Here is a 21,322-nt window from a genome sequence, read left to right as displayed (position 1 = left end):
TACCCGTACAGGACTCTAACCTGTTTATAGATAATCATGCACCGACGTTAATTTTACCCTTCACTCAAGTTCGGATATAACTAATACTCTCATCACAGTGAGTTTTATGGAAGGCGCTTTGTCCCTATTCTCATGCTGCTTTGATTTCTTAGAAAACCCTCACTATACAAGATTCAGACCTAGCCCTAATACTGTGCTGCTCGGCGACAACACTATGGTATACGGCGATACCTCTTGTGATACTCGGCGATATCACTACAAACAGAACAGATGGCTTGCGTGACTAATTTCTCGCCACACAATCTATACCGGTATAGCTTACAGATAGGCACGAAAAACGAACTTAACAAGTGTTAAAACATCGATCCTATTTCCATACCATAACGTAACCCTTAGCAACCAACATATTACCTTGGTTACCTCTTAGCAACCATCAATTTCTGCTACCAGAGAATTGATCCAGCGGGCTATAGAAAATATATCATAAACTACGCTACCCAACTTCATAACCTATAAACAAAATTCTAAACTAAATATGGACCCATTTATAAACCTGATATATTTTGGGCCTACTGAATCAGGTGGTCAGAATAAATCTATATATACATTATCTACAAACTATATACATATTTATACATTTGCAGAAAGAATATTGTCATTAGAATAAAACCCAACCATTTAAATGACCACCATAGGCGACGTGATCTAGCTAATAGTAACCTACACTTCTGAATAACCAAGACCAGCTTGTTTGTCAAAAGTAAAATTTTATTTTCTAAATTATGGTATATAAGTTGAAAGTTTTATAATTGAATTTTATTAGCATTAAAGCAAGCATAATTGTAATGAAATATGAGAAAAATACAATTTAAACAAGTGAATCAAATTTAAAGTAAATATATAAAGTTTAGCATTTCTAAAACCTAATTCCCTAACTGAGCTAAATAGATAGAATTTAAAGTAAAGTTCTTTGAGGATTCTTACGTGCTCCACGCAAAGTCCAGCAGCACATCACCCTCATCGGAAAGTCAGAAAGCAGCAGCCAGCCCAACCCTAAGGGCATGACTTTTTATACCTTTCTACGCTAACTAAACTAGCAAAGGAAAGTTTTCAGAAATCTTCGACGTCCCATTGGTTGAAAGTGACAAGTGACATGTCACCCGTTTCTCAAAAAGTTCCATGAAATCATGTCTCATAAAGACCATTGTCTCTTCCACGTGAAGCCAGAAGCTTCCTGCGTTTGCAACTTTGTATTAAGTCATCCTCGCAGCTTCCATAGACTTTCATTACACTTCCGCGGATGCCAAGTTAAGGACTGACAAAATGTTCACTTTCGACCTTGGCCATGTCCGACAGAATGATGTCAGCTCATCAGTTTTTGCTTTGTGAATGCAGCTTCAATAAACGTTTTAATTCAGAATGGGCGTCTCGTGACTTTCTACAGAATTATATGTCAGCTCTTTTTCTGCGGTTCAAATGACTAGGCCCAAAAGCAGGCAACTTATGTTTTCTAGTATAAAACAAACACAAGAAAAGTATTAATGTAAGAAATAAAGTAGATTCTGTATCCACCCCATGGTTTACTAATTAATTAACCCACCCGATTAATCAAAATGTTACCTAGCCATTGCAAACAAATAAAGCAGCGTTTATATTTACCAGTCTCCGTTTCTTCATGAGACCCATATGCACCTAGAATAGTAGAAATGACATCACACAGACAAGGAAAAGCAAAACAAGCACATGCTTCTTTTAAGTTTGCAGCAATTAGTAATGACAAAAACGAAAACAATAAATTATTTTATTATTTTGCACGAACAAAAAGATGCAACATTTATGCACGTTTATGAGCACACATGTTAGTCCCCCCACGTGTAAAGTTTAATCTAAGTTGTATTAGCACGACATATCACAAATCATTAATATTTTTATTCATGTTATGGAAATGTGACTTTGCGAGTTTAAACAAAATTTTGTTTTCTATCTCGCTCCATCAGCGCCCAGTACATTCCGTCAATGAAAAAGTAGCATCAAAACTGCACCCAGATATTTCCGGCCTTTCATGCACGTTTTACTCTTTGTTCATTTCACCCTTCCATACAGCCGCCCCCACTTTGTTAGTTGGGAAATTTGAGATTCAAATGCCCCATCCCCAAACCAATTGGCATATTGTGTTCAATCTCTGGGCTTCAGCCCGCTCATAAGCTTACTATTTGTTCTCTCTATCATAGCTCTCATATACTTTATCCCCATTTGCCCCTAGCATGCATGCATGCGTCCTGCCTCTTCTTGTGATTAGCTCTCCCCCAGAGCATGGATCAAGTACTTTTGTCCATCTACTGCTCCCGTTTTGGAGCTACCTTTTTCTTTGCGTTTGAGCACCCAACACAAGTGCTTGTGTTTTTACAAGCACCTTGTGCTCTCGGCTTCAAAGTACGGTGGACTAAGAATACTATTTGTCACTGGTCACTGTAGTGTCTCACTATTTCCATTAATAAGAGGTGTGCACTCTACAGCTTTATAGACGAAAAATATATTTATTATACGCTAAAATAACCTGTTGTTTTCCAGGCGCTTGAGATTTGATACAGTCAGATGAGCAGAGGCAGCTTGCTGATAAAACACATGCCAGTAATGGAGGATGTATGCATCAATTTCAGAATGACTATGGTCACCTTGCATGACCTCACACCGTCTACTACAGAAATCAAAGGAGTTTTTAAACATTTGTGCTATAATGGTTTCGTTAGGCTACCATAGCAGGGGCTTGCAGACCAGGAAGCTGCCTCGGCTTGCGCTCTCTGCTCTGAAAGAGAAGAGTAATGAGCAAGGAGGAGGCTCTGCATTGCTGCAGATATCCCCGCCGCACTGCCTGCAATCTGGCCTGTCCTCATCCCTGGGCTTCTCGTGCATGTCAGAGCACGCGCGCCTCCATCAAAACTGCTGCTTGCTTCTGTAATGGAAGTTTTTACACATACTGTCATACTTTAAAATGCATTTATGGTTTCCAGTGCAAGGTGAATAGGTGTGAACAATGGTTTATGCTGCTGTGCGTATGTTTAAGCGGACATGAGAGCTTTCGGTAAGTAAATACTCTTATGATGGACATGCTCTATCGTGCCGGCTAAATATCGCAGGTGTTTTTTTTTTCCAGTAGTCTTTTTACGTCTCAGGAGGACCCATCATTTACTGCTCTTTCGTGCTTGCTAAAGAAAAGAAAAATCCAGCCTGACCCAAGACCTGCCTGCCCCAATTTCAGACACAGCAGCACTGGGGCTTTGGTGCATGTGCAGGCTGGTGTGTTACTCCAGGGAAAAAACTGAAAAGATCACCATATGCTTAAGATTTTTACATACCTATCAGCCATGCCGAACAGCAGCTGTGCTGCTATGCCGCTATGACTGAAAACGCCAACACCTCTCGGAGTGCCGAGACCTATTGGCTTTGCCAATGCTGGTTATTGTCTCTCAGTAGAGGCTCTCCTATAAACCTATACAGAAGCTGCTGGATGCTCTGCAACTGAAATGAGTGGCTAGAAGGTAGCATTAGGTGAAACTGCACAGGGGTGGCCTTTCTGTGCACCGATAGTGCTCAGGGGCTGCAGAGACAGAAAACCTTAGTGGGCACAACACTTTCAGGCTTGTGCAGTTCTGGACATCAACATGCACCACTATTTCAAACAAGCTGTAGGTAGTGTTTGTCAAAGACAAACTATTTTTCCTTTTGTTATGTTCACATTTATGAAATTCAGATTTTGCTCCGGTGAGCTCAAGGACTCACTGAACTGCTGAGTCACTGGAAGTCCCCAACTCTGGTGCTTGTTACTGAGCACTGCCCGCTGGTCTGCATAGCCTGGGGCTCAGCAGCAGCCATTTCCCTTGATCCTGGAGCATCGCAAAACGTGCGTGCTACACAATACCCGGGCTTAACAGCACCCTCTCCAGCAACTTCAAGCTGGGTTTCACACCCTAATGTATACTCCACCCTCAATCCCCCTCTTTATTTTCTGTCTCAAGAGAGCTCTCCTAACATCCTTGGCAGGAGTTGTGGGTACCCCGTTTCAACTCTCTTCTACCTGGGGCTGAAAGAGACAACACCACCATACCTTCAGGAGAGCGCACAGACTCCACAGTGGAATTTGAGCCTGTACTGCTTGGAACGACAAAGCTATAACTTCCACTTCACTCTCTATCAGCATCTTACCGTTGGGACAACGGTTTGGTACGTCATTGGAAATGCTTACATAGATGACCCCAAGTCCATCTACTCCATCACCCTGTCCCAGGCTGAATTGTGGTAATCAGTATATTGATGGCAAGCTCTCAACTGTATGGATGTCCGTACATAGCAGCACGGGCATTGTAATCCCTAGTGACAATTACAACTTAGGTTGCCCGATGTGTAGGTTGCCCGATGTGAGGACTTTTTTCTACCTTACCTAGACGGAGGCGCTCTTGCCAGATCGCCCTGGATACCACAGTGCTAGTACTTACATTCCACACAGTCTTGGGTGGATGGCATTGGGAGTCACACCTGTACATGAATGGGTTGCTGTAGGTATGAATGCAATCTTGAACCACTTTGAGCTACAGATGACCTAGCAGTGCTTCTTACTTTGCACTCTGCATTTACGCAGTGACTGGTGGTGAACATCTGGACCAACCCTGCTGACATTCATGCCTCCACCACCCTGCCTCCTGCTAAGTTGCTGACAATACTAGATAACCTATGACTGTGGTGGCAAACTCTTCACTGTGAGGCTGATCATGCCCCCATGTAGGACACAAAAAATACAGGTGTATATGGGTGACGCGGGCCTCCTGGCTTAATTATTTACTCTGCCTTTGGGTCCTCACTCCCGAAGGACTTGCCGTCGCAAGTAGATGACCTACCTTTTTCATGGGCAAGCTGAAGGACACCCAGAGACCTCCGAGGGACACCTCTCCAATGACGCCGAGCTGGCCATCCTGGATACAGACACCGGCTGACTAGCCTGGGCGAGAGCAGATTAAATCCACAATGGGGACCCCCCCCCTTCGTGGGGTGCCACCCCCAGATGGATGAAGGTGCCCCACAGATAAACTTGACAGGATACTAGCAAAGATTAACTAATGACTTGCTGATCATCCTGGAAAAAACTAAAACTGTCAGAAAAGGTTCATAAAAAAATGCCCTGGTAATTGAAAGCTTTTGTCTCTGCACTCAGGAGCTTGCTAAACAGACACAGTTGATCGAGGAGCGATTGCACATAGCAGAAAATAAACAAGATGATACAGAAGGTTGCTCCCGCTGTAACAACGTCTGCATCTTGAGCCTGCCCGTAGGGAGCAGAAGGAGAAGATCCTATTGCCTTCTTGGAGGACTGGTGGAAAAAAAGATTTCACTCCTGAAACTCTCGCCTCATTTTGTGATTGAGCGAGCACACAGGGTTCCAGCAAAAGCCTGTCTCCAGGAGCACCACCAAAATCTATGGCATTGAGGATCCTGAACTACTAAGGATGTGACGAGACCCTGAAAGCAACCTGGGGAAAGAGCTCCATCAACAATGCAAAACAGATGTTTTTTCAGAGTCTATGCCTTGGGGGTCTAGAGCTAGAGGGAGTCTTTTATTCCAGTTAAAAAGATGCTATGAGACATTGGTCTTAAGTACCCCTTCTATTTCCTGACAAATTGTGGCTCTCAGATGGCCAACACAAAAATGTCTTTACACGGCCAGAGGCAGCATGGAATTGGGTGGAGAACGTTGACTGGGGTACTGCAAGCCAACCTCCCTCTCCGTCCGCTCCTTGGAAGGAACAGTTGTCTGGAGAGTATGTCGTAGAGGGCTAATACTCGGTGGCCTCACACCCACCCAGAGCGAACAAATGGAGGCAATGTCAACTGCAGCTTCCCTCCAGAACTCTAGGTGACCCCCACATCTGCTCTCCTGACTCTTGCATATCTCGTGATGACCAGATGTCTAAGGAGCCTGGTTCTGACTCACTAACACCTCCGGTGTATTCGACACATTCAGTTGAGGAACTTGGTTGATTAGCTAATCAAGACTCTCTTTTTAGCATACTACTGCTTATGCTCATTCTATTCCATGTAGTTTGAAGTGAACCATACAGGCCCCCATGATAATACTTCACTCTTCTGATTGTGTTCTCTTTCTGCACTCCACGAACACCTCCCCTAGGAGCATGCGGTAATTGGGATTTCAGACTGCTGGGTCTCATTATTGATGTTCTGCAATAGACGAGTAAACCTTCATGTGCAGCACTGGATCCTCAGTGGGGTGGGAGCTCTTTCTCTGCATTAGCCACACCCCTCACTTCGTTCCTTACCATATATTCTTGGGGGGACTACAAATTTATTGTTTGGCTTCCTTTCCCTCTTGGGGGTTTCTTTTCCTTTGCTTTTTATTAAACTGAAAAGTTGAGATATATCCAGTCCCTGCCTGCCATACTGTGGCTCACTCTCTGTCTTTCAATATTTACAGAAGCAACTCCACACACACACAGCATGCTCCTTTGTTGGCCTGACCAGAAGCATATAGTCTGTACAGTTTGCTGATGCATACAACTAGATTACACGGAACGTCAGTGTCCGAATTCTCTGCAAAATACAAGCAGCATTGCTTCTTTGGAAAGCTCAGATTGTCTTCTTACATAAAACCCATTTGCCGACTGCAGAGGTTTCTAAGCTGCATCAAAATGGCGGGATCAGGTCTTTTGCACATGTTTTTCATCCTACACCAGAGGGGTTATGCTGTGGAGAAGGGCAGGTGTCCCTTTCTGGGTAGAGGAGGCATAGTCTGATGATGACGGCCATTTAATTTGAGTGAGAGACAACCTCTTTTGCAAACCTCTGAATTTAGGGGTAGCATAAGCTCCACAAATGGACCAAATCGCTTTTTAGACCGGACTATCACCCGCCATAAACTGACCCAATGTCCTTTTGGTTATTTAGGGGGGATGAGAGGGATTTAAATTTTGTACTAGATGTTCACTTGGATAAAAGGATGACTTCACTTTCCCAGTCCTCCACACTTCTCAACTCGACCCGTTTCCAACAGTGTTTGGCACACTGGGACCGAACCAACACATGGTGTATCAAATACCCTACTCGTCAAGAATAGTCCTTTTATTTCCCAGGCCACAAATTACACTCACGACTGAACAGGTTCGCCTGCACTTCATCCCTCCACACAGTGGTCACTTCTATATTCTATCAAGCCGGGTCTTATCAAGCAACAACCCTTTGACCGCAAAACACATTATTTGACCATACAGACCCGTTCTTCCAGGAAAACACTGGGGCTTTCGCCTCCCCCATGCTAAAATGGGAATTTTTTTCAGTGGCGACGAGGGGACTAAGTATTAAAACTACGGTGGGTGCTATTAAAGGATATTGCAAAGGTTGAATCTTCCTTACTTGATCTGGAGTGAGCTGCACAGCCCTTGTTGGATAAATTAGATTACTTGCGAGTGGTTAGAGCCACTTTATTTGATATGGTAGATTAACTTTGATGCAATGACTTCTTGGCATATCAAACTAGGACCCCATAAGGAGGGAAACAGACCTAGCTGAAGGAAACAGATCTAGCTACCGGCAAGCACAGCTGGTTGTCCCTCATCATCCCAGATCTAGCTCCTCTTTATCACCTTACCATTGGGAGAGACGGCCAATACTCAGACTGTCTTTAACAGTGACTTCTAAACTTACTAGAGTGCATTATACAGTGCACCTCAGCAGATCCCATATTCTGCGACACAGAACTTTGTAGCTACTTTACAAAATGGTCACCTATCCCCAGACGCCGTGATATCCATAAGCACCGTTATATTGGCCCAGGAGATTAAAATCGCTACTGGGAGACCTTCCCTGTGGTAAAATCCTGATACCCAATGGCTTACCAGGCACATTTTATACAGTTTGGGTCATGGAGCCCTTGGCAGGCCATCCTTGTATGCTGACTATTTTCTGTTATATATTCGGGATGCAAGAGCGGAGTTGAACTCATCACTCACCTACAAGACGAATTTGCAGCTAACTAAGATTTAAGGTAAATTGGACCTAATCTTGCATTTTCCCTCTACAACAAGGTTTTGAGCTTCCTTTACAGATACATCTGGACCCCAGTTTGAGGCCCGAAATGGACACATTCCAATATTTTGGGCTTAAGATTTATCACTCTCTGCGGATCTGCAGGATGGGAATCAAGGCAGAGCTCTGTGTGCCTAGTTCACATTCTGCCCCCCCCCCTCCATTATCAGTGATGGGTCACGAAGCCTTAGTGAAGATGGTAGACATGTCTCACTTACTGAATTTCTTTACTAATCTACTACCACTGCTCGGTCCTTTTTTAGGCACCGAGTGGGGTGGGTGGAGACAGGAAGTTGCCCGATAGCCCTCGCCACATTGAAACTCCATGTGTCTGCGAGAGGGCTTAGAATATTTAGCCTTGCAATTTCAATGGGTGACCAGCTGGCTATCTGGATGTTCTCTGCATGAAACAGGTTCTATTTATGAGGACTTTAAGGAGGGATTGCAGTGTTACTCCTTATTCCCAACCACTCGCTTTGGTCTGTTTTCTATGGGTTTGCTTTGCATTGCATTGCCTTATCTTGTTTGGCCAGATCCATTTAGTTTGCGGTAACACTATGCTCCCGCCATTCCCCTGCTGGGCGTCCCCACCAGGTACTGATGGCTACATCGTTGTGAAGTACACCTCTGTATAACTGTGGAATTACTCACACAGGGTTTATCAACTGTGAGATTTTAGATTTCCGGACCCGTATGGCAGATTATATAGCCTTCTCCCGAGTCAGTTCCTCACCTACAAACATATTAGGCAGTCACTCAACACTCTTCTACACTCGTCATCATGCACCACCCTTTACACAAAGTGCATCAGACACTACACGGCAGGAAATAGTGGTAAATTGACTAAATGGTTCTATAGAGAGAGTTCCAACAACATGAAGTCGAATCCAGGGCTTCTCTGTGGACCGCCTCCGAGGGGGACTTAGCTAAGCCATTCCATGACACTAACTGGGCTAAGGTGTTAGAGTATCCTCAAAGTATTCTGGGGGCCCGCTTTAAATATATCAAATTTAATGTCCTCAACAGGGCCCATCTCACACAAGCCCAGATGAATAGAATTCCAGAGTTATAGCGACCTGTACCCACTGCTTGCTCAACGAGACCTCCCTGGCTTGCCTATCTGTTCCTTCCTACAGTTTGAAAATACTTGATGTACAGTCAACTACGACAACCCGTACAATAACAAATTCCTCCGAGGTGGTGCTGCTGGGACTCTTACCTCGCCCCAAACTCAAAAAAACCTGCTGTTAAGTTCCCTGACCTGGCCCGGCTTCTTGCAAAGAAGAGTATCACAACACAGTAGAAAAGTTCCCCTTCCCCATCTGTTACCTCCTGGGTCAGGACCACACTTGGGGGTATGTCGTAGAGCACCCTGCTTCATAGAGAGGAAAAGGCTAGCCTGAGCAAATACTTTATTGCAGAAGCCTGGGACATGCTTTTGTAAGGGTTCACAGGCGCTACTAAAGAGGATACTCATCCACCATGAATCACCACGATGTATGCATGCACTAATGTCACGTTTTACATACCTGTGCCTGGTTTTGAACTTTCTGTTCTGCTCAGAGAGACCCATAGGCCTCTAAGTGGAATGAGTGTACTTCATGGGTAGGCTACATAGATATAGAAATGACTGGCAGGTGGTGGGTTAAGGAGGGTTGTTCGGGGAGAGTTTCAGTTCTCTGATAAAAACCAACAAAACTGTACAGGGATACTCCCGAACTACAGTTTATTTGCATGTCAATATTACTTTGCCACTTGTATTGTTAAGCTGCTGCTTGAGGAGAAAGAAAGCCTGCCTGGGTCAAGGCAGAACCTGACTTTGGCAATAAGGCTTTTGGGATATGGGGTGTGCTTAGATTAACTGGGGGTTGCCTGACACAACAAAAACATTTTCAACTACAGAGTAGTGCACGTTCCCTCAAGTTATGCGCGCATCAATTATACAAATATCATGAGCTGGAGTTTACACAGTGAGGATCTGTCTGCACATGCTGCTGCTGAGCGACACTAAAAAAAATACTACCATATTTGCCTCAAGATGCACGCAAAACGGTAGTCACAGCGCTAGCTTTATCCCGTCTGGACTACGGAAATTCACTGTATGCAGGAGCCAGAATAAAAATCACAGATAAGATGCAGCGCCTGCAAAATGCTGCAGCAAGACTGATCCTGGATATACCAAAGTTTCAGTCCGTCAGCCACAAATTAGCTTCACTTCATTGGCTTCCAGTTGCCAAAAGAGTCAAATTTAAATCATTATGTTTGACCTATAAGGCCCTTCAGGGCAAAGGACCTCTCTTCATAAAAACGCAGTTGAGGAAATATGAACCATCCAGACTACTAAAATCTGGCCAACAAAAACTGATAGCAATACCTAAGTTCAAACGAGCGAACTGGGGGGGAAGAAGTTTCTTCGTCCACGCAGCAAGCACCTGGAATCAACTTCCATTAGATATAAAAAACAGCCCATCCTTGGACTTGTTTAGAAAGCAAATTAAAACATGGTTGTTCACTGCATAAACCTAAGACCAGTTCAGGACTATGGACATATCATAGCGCCAAGACGCCTCCGGGCATTCGCGCGCTTTAGAAATAGATAAATCAAATCAAATCTAATGGCCAGATGGAGGGTGATGCCAGATAGTGGCGGTTTGTCTCTGGAAGCTGTACCCCTGCACCGCTGTGGGTGTGGACTGAAAGCATGCTGTCTGGGATTTTTTCTCAGTTGTTACGCTAACGTAAGTTGTCGTATGTACAGTGAACACACACACTGAGACAAGAGACTTTCTAGCGGCAATTGTTGTGGTGCTTTACTATGCATTTTCTTAGGTTAGCAGGTCTAGGCATACATAGGCATAGGAATACGGCATAGGAACTGCTTCCCAATATAGGGGCTGCTTTACAATATGTCTTATAGGAATATTCTGAGCGATGTTGTGAGCATCCAGCCATTATGGAGTTCAGGCACCAAGCAGGCCTGAATAGGTTTAGTGCCTTTTTGTTCAGACACTACAGAACGGCTCGTCAGGAGGAGCCCCAAAAAGAGAGTCAGTCTGTTAGTCTCTTATTCAGATAATATCCCCCATACAATCTATGATGCTACTCCATGGGAAGGTTTTCCATCTGCAGGTTTTGATTATACCAGAATAGAATTTCAATGGTGGTTGAACACCCGGAGTTTCATAACAGGACAATAATTTTTGTCAGAAGTACAGGACTAAAAGGGCTGGAAACTTGCAGTCCCAGTTTAGAAGGGACATATAGAGATGTTTTACAATCAAAGAAATGGTCCCAGGAACAGTGTCTTCACTCCAGCATTCTTGAGGTATTTTAGGTTTTATTAGTGACCGATACGGGACAGTGCCAGTGGTGGATGTTTCCGGCAATGGATCGACTGTCAGATTAGCCAACAGCAGGAGCATTACCGTACAAATGGAATAACTGTCTGGGTTAGTGCATATTGTAGCAGAATGGACTTCCCAAGTTGCTTTTCAATAAGAGCAACTTGAAACGTCAGTGTGGATGTTTCAGGGTTTGGGATCTTGAGTGAGACCATTTTGCATCCCGGTCCACTACTAGTTACCAGAGCTATGGGCCAAAGCTGTAAAGATTTATTTACGCAACTCAAGTCTTCAAACGCAAGCTTGAACCTGCCTCCCTTTGTAAGGATAACCTTGGTAGATCAACAGGTAAGGCGTAAGGAAGGGCTGTAGACTCTGATAACTATGTTCTGGAGTTTTTAGTACTGGTGAAATGTTCCTGGTATTTTCCAAACAGACTGCATTAGGGTCAGAAAACGCTGAATGGACTTTAGTGGAGAAGGAGAACATGGCTCACCCTTAAATGGATGATGGTCTTCTACACTCAAAGCTTGGCATTTTTTTCAGTCAAGGTAGGCCATTCAGAGACTTTCACAAAGCACTACTTTCTTCCTTCATGCGCCACAGGTGGCAGACACGGGCTAATCATAGGTCAGTTCAACAGGTCTGGCTTGCAGATGTAGATGAAGCTCTGACTTTTCTTTTTAAATCAGAATGTCTACTGGCAGAAGACTACAGGTTGGTGGCTAGTGGGTGAACATTATTTTCTGCACTGGTGAACAGGAATGGATAAGTAAAAGCACCATAAACTGGGCATTCACAGCTGGGTGTAGTTGGATTTATGTAACAGTTGACCAGATAATGCATGAATGACTTTGAAGACCTTGTCAGACAACCTGGTGATGTTATATCTAATTTTGTGACCAAAAGTAGAAGGTGCGAGTATAGTAAATTCAGGTGGCTGAATGTTTACCTCAAGCAGGGTAACGTTCAGTTTCAATGTTTAACACAGAACAAAAGACAGTACCAACAGTGGGGTAAATCTGTCATTTCTAAGTCAAACAGGCTTGCGTAGATCAAAGCCCAAGGGAATCTGACCAAATGGAGATAGTTAGACAGTTCAGAAAGGAATTTAAAAGAAAAACATTAGCACTAGTTTCATCCCCAACTTTAACTCACTGGGAGTAATGAGCTAAGAAAAAAATCAAAAAAACGATTCCTTTGGGTTTGGAACACATTTGTTAGAGGGGCAATGCCAACCAATACCACACTAGTAGGCGTCAATTTAGGAGACATTCTGAACGCAGCACCCTCCGCTAGGAAATTGTTCTTTAAGACATTTTTAAAGCCAGCTAGACACACAAGTAAGCTTCTGGCAAAGAAAAAGAAAAAAAAACAGATGAACAAGTGCTTTGATACAGAAAGCAAATGCCCTAGAGAAGCTTTGCCCAAAGTGCGGATTCTTTTAAGGACACATAGATAAGTATTATCCCATCCTATTATCTTTACACATAATGTATATGCAAATTAAAACACGGGTCAGGTTTTGGAAGAGATCCCCAATCTTTCCATATGTTATTTTGGTACGGGTCAAAGTAGGTGTGATGTGAATATAAAAGGGGGAACTTTGAGAAGTGATGACTCCCGTCTGCCATCTACATCGAAGAAAGAGGAAGAGCTGTATGGATCGGGTACAACTCACAGGACCTTAAAAGGCACTCGGGCGCTCAACTTTTTTTGCTCCCTTGATTTATCCCTTGGGATTCTGGCAAATATCTTCTGAGTAAAATGTGGATGATGAGTTTGTTATAATAAGGAGCAGTAAATGCATTGTTTGGTTTTAAGTCCCTAACGAACTCCATACATTTCATTAATTTTTTCTGACAACGTAAATGCTGGCAACTCTTAAAACGTGGTCTTGATGCATTTAGGAAAAAAAGTGTTTCAAGGGAAACATGAAAACGAGAAAATAGCTAGTGAAGGTGAAAAAGTCCCAGAGGATCTAATAGCTGCATGACAATGGAAGACAATTAATTTGAGCAAATTATGAAAATAGTATGTGTGTGTTTTGAGTGTCTAACGGAAGCTCCCTTCGTATTATACAGGGACATTTCTTAAGCTTTGGACAATCGTTTATAAAAAAAAAAGTTTATTAAAGGTCTATAGCAGCAAGATAATAACAAACAAACAAATAATACAGCCAATAGCACTTATATGTGGAGAAGTGTGGCTCAATGGTTAGAGCATCAAGAAAATGGGGTGACCCAGTTAGTCAGCAGATCTGGGTAATCAATATCATTCAAAAACAATGGTCACGACCTATTCTTTTGCTAAACCCAAATTAATCGAGTAGTTAATTTAAAATTTTCCTTATTCAATGGGCATATATACCAAATTAGCCCGGTCCAATCAATGTCCACAAGAAAACAAAGCAACAGCAACAGCAAAACATTCAAAAAGCATGGGGCAATTTTAATTCACTTCATTGCATTTATAACTGTCTCATAAAAAAGCATTCATAGTTGCCCAAAAAAGAAATGTGCAAAAGATAGAGTTATGGAGTGCTTAATAGAAAAGATTGGAAAAACAGCGAAGAAGTAATATTTACAAATTCATATATACAAGCAATAAATGTGTACAATATAATATAATTCCTTAGAGTCCTGGTGTATATTATACAGTTTAAACACAATTTTTCTTAATTGGAGACATTTCTTCCAAATTATTATTGCACACAATATTTTGCAACACCATCCAGGACAAATTAAAGCGTCGACGTTTCGACTCGTCTTGTGGCCTTAAGGTGATTTAAACCATGGCCATGCGAGTCTTCATCAGGACTACGAATTTGGGCAACCAAAGGAGCAGCATGGGGCCCCACTGGTAGTATGAAAAAAGGGGGAGCACACTTGCGCTCTTGGTTCTTGTTCCACTGGTAAGTAAATTACCTTATGGTGAGTCGTTACTGACGGTATTTATCCTCCCGTTTTTGGCTTGAATTCGCAGCCAATTCGAATTTAAGTGGACCCGGAAATTAATCGTGGTAAGCTTGCCTGCGGGTCAACGTGATTTTTCAATGATTGGACTTGCTTCAATCTAGTCAAATTGGTCGATGTTCTATCAAGACTCACTTGACTGCCTCGCTCATTAGTAGCGTCTCTAAAACATTCGGCATCCTGCTTACAGCGGCCTTAATGCTTTTTTATGAGACAGTTATAAATGCAATGAAGTGAATTAAAATTGCCCCATGCTTTTTGAATGTTTTGCTGTTGCTTTGTTTTCTTGTGGACATTGATTGGACCGGGCTAATTTGGTATATATGCCCATTGAATAAGGAACATTTTAAATTAACTACTCGATTAATTTGGGTTTAGCAAAAGAATAGGTCGAGACCATTGTTTTTGAATGATGTCAATGGTTAGAGCGGCAGATCCTGATGCAGAGGTCTAGCCCGGGACCAGGGTTCAATTCCCTGCCTCGGCGGGTCTTGGGCTCAAAAATTCCACGGACCTGATAATTCTCGCCTCGGTGCCTATTCCAATCATGGAGTCCCACTCTGCAACTCTGGGCAATAGATTGCTTAATCTCCACAACGGCCCCCACAACGCTAAGGATGCCTGGCCTCCACCTTGGGGGTGCCCAGGAGTGGACACCTCACAGGGAAAGCCAGGATGGGTTCCACAGCGGTATTCGTACAAGCGCCTTGAGACCCTTGCGGGTGAGTAGTGCGCTACACAAGTATCAATTTACAGTTATATCAAGACAACCATCATTATTACAGATTTAGGCCCCAATCCTAACCAATGTCCTCTGCTTACAGTTAGATAAGATATTGCCTGATTTGTACATGATAAACTAAATTACCCCGCCACATACTCCCTCACCGCCCCGTGCTTTGGACAATCCAATGGATAACGTGCGATGGTCACATACAGTCAGGAGTAAGTTTCTATGAAGGTACTTGCTTTGCTGCACAAGTGGGTGTACTAACACTCCAAGAAACTCTCTCTATAAACAGATCTATGGCCTGGCCAACTATTTCAGAACCCGAAGAAAAGAGCTGCTTCCCTGGCTCCCGCCTCCTGTACTTTGCTAAATATTTTAAAGAAGTGTTTACTATTCATTTTTGTCACTTTCTGCAAAAACACCTACTTTCGTCCTAAAACGTGTTATGCTCTCCACGGACTTAAATGCACTACAATCAGAGACAGGCAATTACAGTACATAAAATAGATTGAAACCACAGCACTGAAGTGGAACAGCATGCCACTGGCTAAAGAGTTTTTCCTGCAGCGCCCGATGCATGGTGCACCCTGTGTTTAAGTCTATTTTGGAAAATGTGTAGGAAAGAATGATAAGTAACGTGACAAGGGGGATGCTGTTCCACCAAAGTGAGAAAGAATATAAGCAAAGCTGTCGGTCGGTCAGGACCAAGGAAATGACCAAAAGGATCCAGATTGATCATAAGGATCCGATTGATCATAAGTGAATGCCCTCACACACCCAAATGGGTGTCAAGCTTCATCATTGGGCTGCTCCTCGTTGGGCCAGCGCTGCAATGCCCAACGGGCCATTCGAGGGGGCTCTTTGGCATAGATCTCCCAATATTAGCCATCAAGATACGGGCAGGCGAGGATGCAAGTGTAGGGTGTTGTAGTGTGGTGTTTAAAGCAGCCTAAGGTGTACCACGGAATTGTAATGAGTGGCCCCCTTGGAAGGATAAAAGCAAGGCGGCCGTCACAGGAGTTAATATGCCTAGACAGCTTCAGAGAGAGAGAGAGAGAGAGAGATGTAGGGTCTACATGTTTCATGCTTTGTGGCCAAGCAGGATCTTAGGCATTTCATCAGAAACAGGCGCCGACATACCCTACAAACTGATTGGGCAATTTCCCAGCACATTGCTGGCTCCCAATCACATTGGGTCTACTGTACCTGCTGCGGTACAGGACAAATGGGTTCTGATCCTACTAAAGTGGTCCTTAGGTAGGGCAGAGGGCCACGCTCTTGATCTCAAACTAAAAAGAGCGACGTAGTCCAGAGGATCGTGGGTTAAAGGGATGCTTTAAACAGCTTTCAACCATGTACAAATCTTGCAGATAAAATGACATGGTCCTTCAGAATTCCCCAATTGCCACCATGCTATGTTGATGTAATGTGATAGAATGAACTTGTTTTTCCTCAAACGGATCATTTACATAAACTGCTTATAATAACTTTAAGTTTTATTTAATCACTAGCCAAATTGTATACGGAAGAACAGTGTCTAAACCTGGCACTGATTATAGGGAAATACATGAAGGCAATGAATTCTTCCATTCATCTTGCCTTCATGGATCTCTCAAGTGCATTCGACACTGTCTGCCGAAACAAGCTGTGGAAGATGATGGAGGATATGGGTTTCGAGGAACCTTTGGTTCTTCTGCTCCGTAGACTCCATGAAGCAACCACTGTAGCCATAAGGTTCGGGCCAGGGGGAGAGAAAACAAAGTCTATCCCCTCGACTGAGGGCGTCCGTCAAGGATGTATTTTAGCCCCCTTCCTGTTCCTAGTTTACACTAATGGGCTGGAAAAATACCTGTTGGACCACTGCCATGATTTTCCAAAGGTTAATGGCAGGAGTGTACCGATGCTTTCTTACGCCGACGATACGGTATTAATGACTCTCACAGGAAATAGTTTGCAGCATTGTCTTGATGCCTTCCATACTTTTATGTTGGACCTAGACCTGAAGGTAAATTTCACCAAATCCTTTGTTATGGTCTGTGGCCCAAAGGGCACCAAAACCAGAAAGTTTGTAGTAAACAACTGTACCATTGAAAAAGTGGAAAACTTTAACTATCTGGGAAACCTCTTTAACAACAAACTAAGTTGGGCCCCGTTAATTAAGACTCGAGTCCAGAGTGCTAGCCGCTCTATTGAAGGACTGTTTCGTTTCTGTGGGAAGTTAGGCCAAAAACCCGTCAAACATCTAAAAACCCTGTATAAAGCAAAATGCTTGTCAGTAGCTATTTATGGGGCAGGGGTCTGGGGAACCGAAAGCCCTGATGCAATACAAATTATGGAGAATACATTTTTAAAACGTGTATTGGCTATTCCACTAAGTTCCTCAAATAGATTTGCCCATGATGAGGTAGGTTTGAGTTATGTGAGTGACACAATCCGTCTCTCCCCTCTTCTATTATGGGGCAAAATATGGCTGTCAGAGGATCTACAATTGTCTAGAGACATCCTTCGGGATTGTCTAAAATTGACACACATGAATAAGATCCCATGGTTGTCTTATGTAAATGAAACACTTCATAAAATAGGCCTGGGTGATATTTTTGATAGTCCTGAAAACATTCAGGGAGATATCAAATCTGTTATCAAAATAAGTTATTTGAAATCCTCACTTGTGCACCCTTTGGTTAGCCCTCAAGAATTTAAGGTTACTTTATATCACCAGTTTTATTTAACCTTTATAAATCATGTGCAATGGCGATTCTATTTGACAAGGTTTAGGTTACACATTTTGCATTTTCTTTTTGCGTTCCCTAGACAGGGGAGCTGGTGTGAGAGACTGCCCCCCTGTCCCTGTAACAACAAAGATAGCCAAAGCACGTTGCATGTTGTTCTTTTCTGTTCTTTATACAAGGATCCGAGAATGAGGTTCATTAAGCCGATCCTTAAGGAAAAACAACTTTGCCATTATAAAGAGGGCTATGACCATTTGTTAGCTTTGTCTACATCTGACGTCTGTTGTGCAATGTTAAATTTTATACGTGTGTCACTCATGATCAGAAAACGGTATAGCTAATTTTGGCTCCCAGAACCAGTTTTGTTGCTCAGGTATACTGTTGTTTTATTTTTAAACACAACATTGATATGAAGTATTCATGATTAATTGAACCTGATCGAATAGCAATGGGCCATAACTTTTCCTATTAATCAATGTATGTTATTAATTTACCGTACAAATTTAAAAACTGCTTCTAAATGAATTTTAAAGTATGTTCTAAAATGTATTATTTGACTTTTATGATTCTTATGTGAATCGAATAAAGTTTATGAACTGAACTGTCTACGGAAGATAAACAACCTGCAAAAGTGCTAATGCCGACAAACCAGGAAAATTCAAGCAGGCGGCTAAGCAGCACAGCTCAAGCAGACTAAGCATAAAATAATGCAACTAAGCAAAGCTCCACTGAAAGGAAAACAAAGTCACCTGCAAGACGCGGGGAGAAAAATAAAGTGTAAGATGAGTAAGGTGGACGAGGAGGGGAGGAGGGGGGGGCGGTGGGCGCAGAAACTTCACAAGGTAGTGGAAAAATTCAGGCAAATTACTAGTTCCACAAAAAGGCACATGTGTAAGCTCTCATGGTGGTAGTGACCGGCCCAAGCAGAGGCTGGTTTCACAATGCTTTAATTCAAGTGTTCATGTTTTAAATCTGTTTTCTCATACTATGCAGGTCTGGTGCTTGCAAGCTAAAACTGTCAAAGCAGTAAGGAATTTTAGTAAGGTATTTTCTTACCGGTATTCTAAATAAGGCAAGCTGTTCAATAAGCTGGTGTTTGTCCCTTTTCATTCTTTCATTGGAGTTACATTTCTGTCCCTCTTTTGTGCTTTGGTCAAGTTGTCTCTGCAATCTCTCCAATGATCAATTTTCCCTCAATCGTCATAATCTCCTCAATATTTGATCCCGTTCTTTAACTTCCTCATATGATCTAGCACAGTCCGTTTACTTTGCATTGTCAATCTCCGTTCTTTTCTGAACTCTATTTTCACCTGGTTTCCTGCAAGTTTTGAGCTCTTTCCAAAACATTTGTATGTTCCATACCTTTCTTTCACTCCCCTCTTCCAGACACCTCATTTTTTTTAATAGGTCTGCTATCCAGCTCCATGTAATCCAGATACAATGACTAGCAATATTGGGCTGTGCAGTGACAAATTAAAGCAAGCAGGAATATCAGTCCAGCTGGTCCAGCAGAGCACTACAACTCTCAGAAAAAAATCAAATAGTCAAAAGCCCCACGTAGAAAGACGGCGTCCTTAAACATGAAGCAAACCTAACAGATTTCATGACGGCAGATGAACTCAATATTTTTAAAACAATAGAATTTCATGAAGGTGCATACATTTACCATAAATAAATAAAATAAATAGCTCAAAATATTTTGCAAGTGCCGGATTTTGATGTGAATGCCTTATTAAGGTATACGATAATTTATGTTTTTATTTACACCATGGCTGGGCAAGAGCTTTACAAAAGGAAGGTTATAATGCATAGAAACGAGTACAATCAAATAGATTTTTTTTCTAAATTTGTCAAAAGGTTATCGCCTCATAAAAGCGGTTAAAACACGGTTCAATGGACAAATGAGCAGATTCGCACAATTCTAAAACTGCACGTTTGGGCCCGAGTATTATTACTTATGACGATGTTATACCTCGATATAGTAGTCCTGTTCAACTATCAAGTCTAGAGTACTTACAAGACCTAAATCACAGCCAGATTTTTTTCTTTTAACGTGAAACGCGGAGAAAATTGAAATGTTGAACCACGCAAAATATTAAAACCGCAATAAAAGACAAAACAACTTTACACAAAAAAAAATGAATGGTGCCTCAACTGTTCTGGACATACCATGGGGCAAAAAAATGAGGCAAACTTGCCAAGTAAAAAAAAAAAAAAGATTTCAGTCGATTTAAAACAAATCCAAGTTCTCGCGTTCGTCGGAAACAGGAATTCAATGCAGGTGCACGGGGACTCTCGAAAGTAACTGCACAGAAACATCGGTGGTCGCACCACGGAACAAAGAATACAACGACACACCTGCGGGCGAGAGGGAAAGGGCTCTCTCGCGGGGCGCTTGAGGGGGGAGTGGGCTCTCGGAGGCGTGGCCTTGTCGCAGTATTGTTCTGAGGAGGGGTCCCGAGCCCTAGATGCGCGAGGCTGCGGCCCCGTGTCACCGGCGTCCGTTACCTGTTGTTCCATCTCGTGTGGTGACGGTCCTTTCCCGATGCTGAGGCTGCCTGCACGGCCATCGCTTACCCGGAGGAAATTATTGCTCGTGCGTCAGGCGGCGGCTCCAGTCTGCCAGTGCCAGCCCACCCATCAACATTTATGCTCCGCCCTCTCCTCGTTCACTCCTCTGCAACAAGCATTTGCAATGCAATACATAGGCCTCGCTTTTATGCGAGTTTGAGCTGTTGGCATTGTAATGACAGTGCCTTTTATTTATGTTTTTGGTTTTTAAAACATAAACAAAGGGCATTGTCAGCTGTGTATAAATAAATGCCACAGCAGCACCCTGACCTGGCATAGGCAACTGCAGTAAGTATCTGGAAATGTACTCCAACAACAAGGCATACCTAGAAAAACATAGCGACAACAGTAGTAAAAGATAACATCTGGCAACAGACGAAAACTCGACAACAAATCTGGTAGTACACCACTGTAACAGGATCATACACACCCTAGCAGCATCCGATTGGGAAGGAGGGCAGTCGGGCATTGGCTGATGGGTTGGTGCCTAAGGGTCGGCAGTCGTCTGGTTTTTGTCAACCGTCCCACAGAGCCTTATTGTCTTCCCCACCAGGCCACTGTAATGGGGTGGAGGTGGCAATGTCATGAGCAAGGAGACTCCAAGAGGGTTGCTTTCACCTGCGTCGCTAGGCCAATATTGTTCTGTCAGCTACAGACTTTATCTTGGCCTCCCGCCCAGAAGCAATGTCCCACTCCCCTGCTGTGGGCCATTATCACCTCGGCTCCCCTGGACCAGCAGCAGCTCTGTGCTTTTCTTCACCCCTCCCCTGCCAGGCCATCACCCTGAGGCTACAGTTGACTGGGCTGGGGTGAGTAAGTGAATGGCCTTCCTGCGGGCCTTTTGTTGGCACCTCAGCTACAGTGTCTTTCAGGACTTTGTGGTTGGGG

The 21,322-nt window shown here is 43.2% G+C and overlaps 1 protein-coding gene across 4 annotated transcripts in view; it reads right to left on the bottom strand.

Moving 5' to 3' along the window:
* LOC144772440 (OX-2 membrane glycoprotein-like) overlaps positions 1-20,516 on the bottom strand; it is a 180,080-nt gene extending 159,564 nt beyond the window's left edge. For 2 of the 4 annotated variants that reach the window (XR_013599745.1, XM_078656764.1), the window contains exon 1: positions 20,372-20,516. Coding sequence is in view for 2 of the 4 variants with exons in the window: in XM_078656764.1 (XP_078512890.1) it covers positions 20,372-20,383 (12 nt within the window). In the remaining 2 variants the exon portion in view is untranslated. Of the gene's footprint in view, positions 1-20,032; positions 20,214-20,371 lie in introns of those variants that run through there. The other 2 variants (XR_013599744.1, XM_078656763.1) reach the window with 1 other exon arrangement.
* Positions 20,517-21,322: the final 806 nt, after the last annotated feature.

Source organism: Lissotriton helveticus, chromosome 8, assembly GCF_964261635.1.
Source record: "Lissotriton helveticus chromosome 8, aLisHel1.1, whole genome shotgun sequence".
In the NCBI taxonomy this organism is placed as follows: domain Eukaryota; kingdom Metazoa; phylum Chordata; class Amphibia; order Caudata; family Salamandridae; genus Lissotriton; species Lissotriton helveticus.
This window is presented reverse-complemented; position numbering and strand designations above follow the sequence as displayed.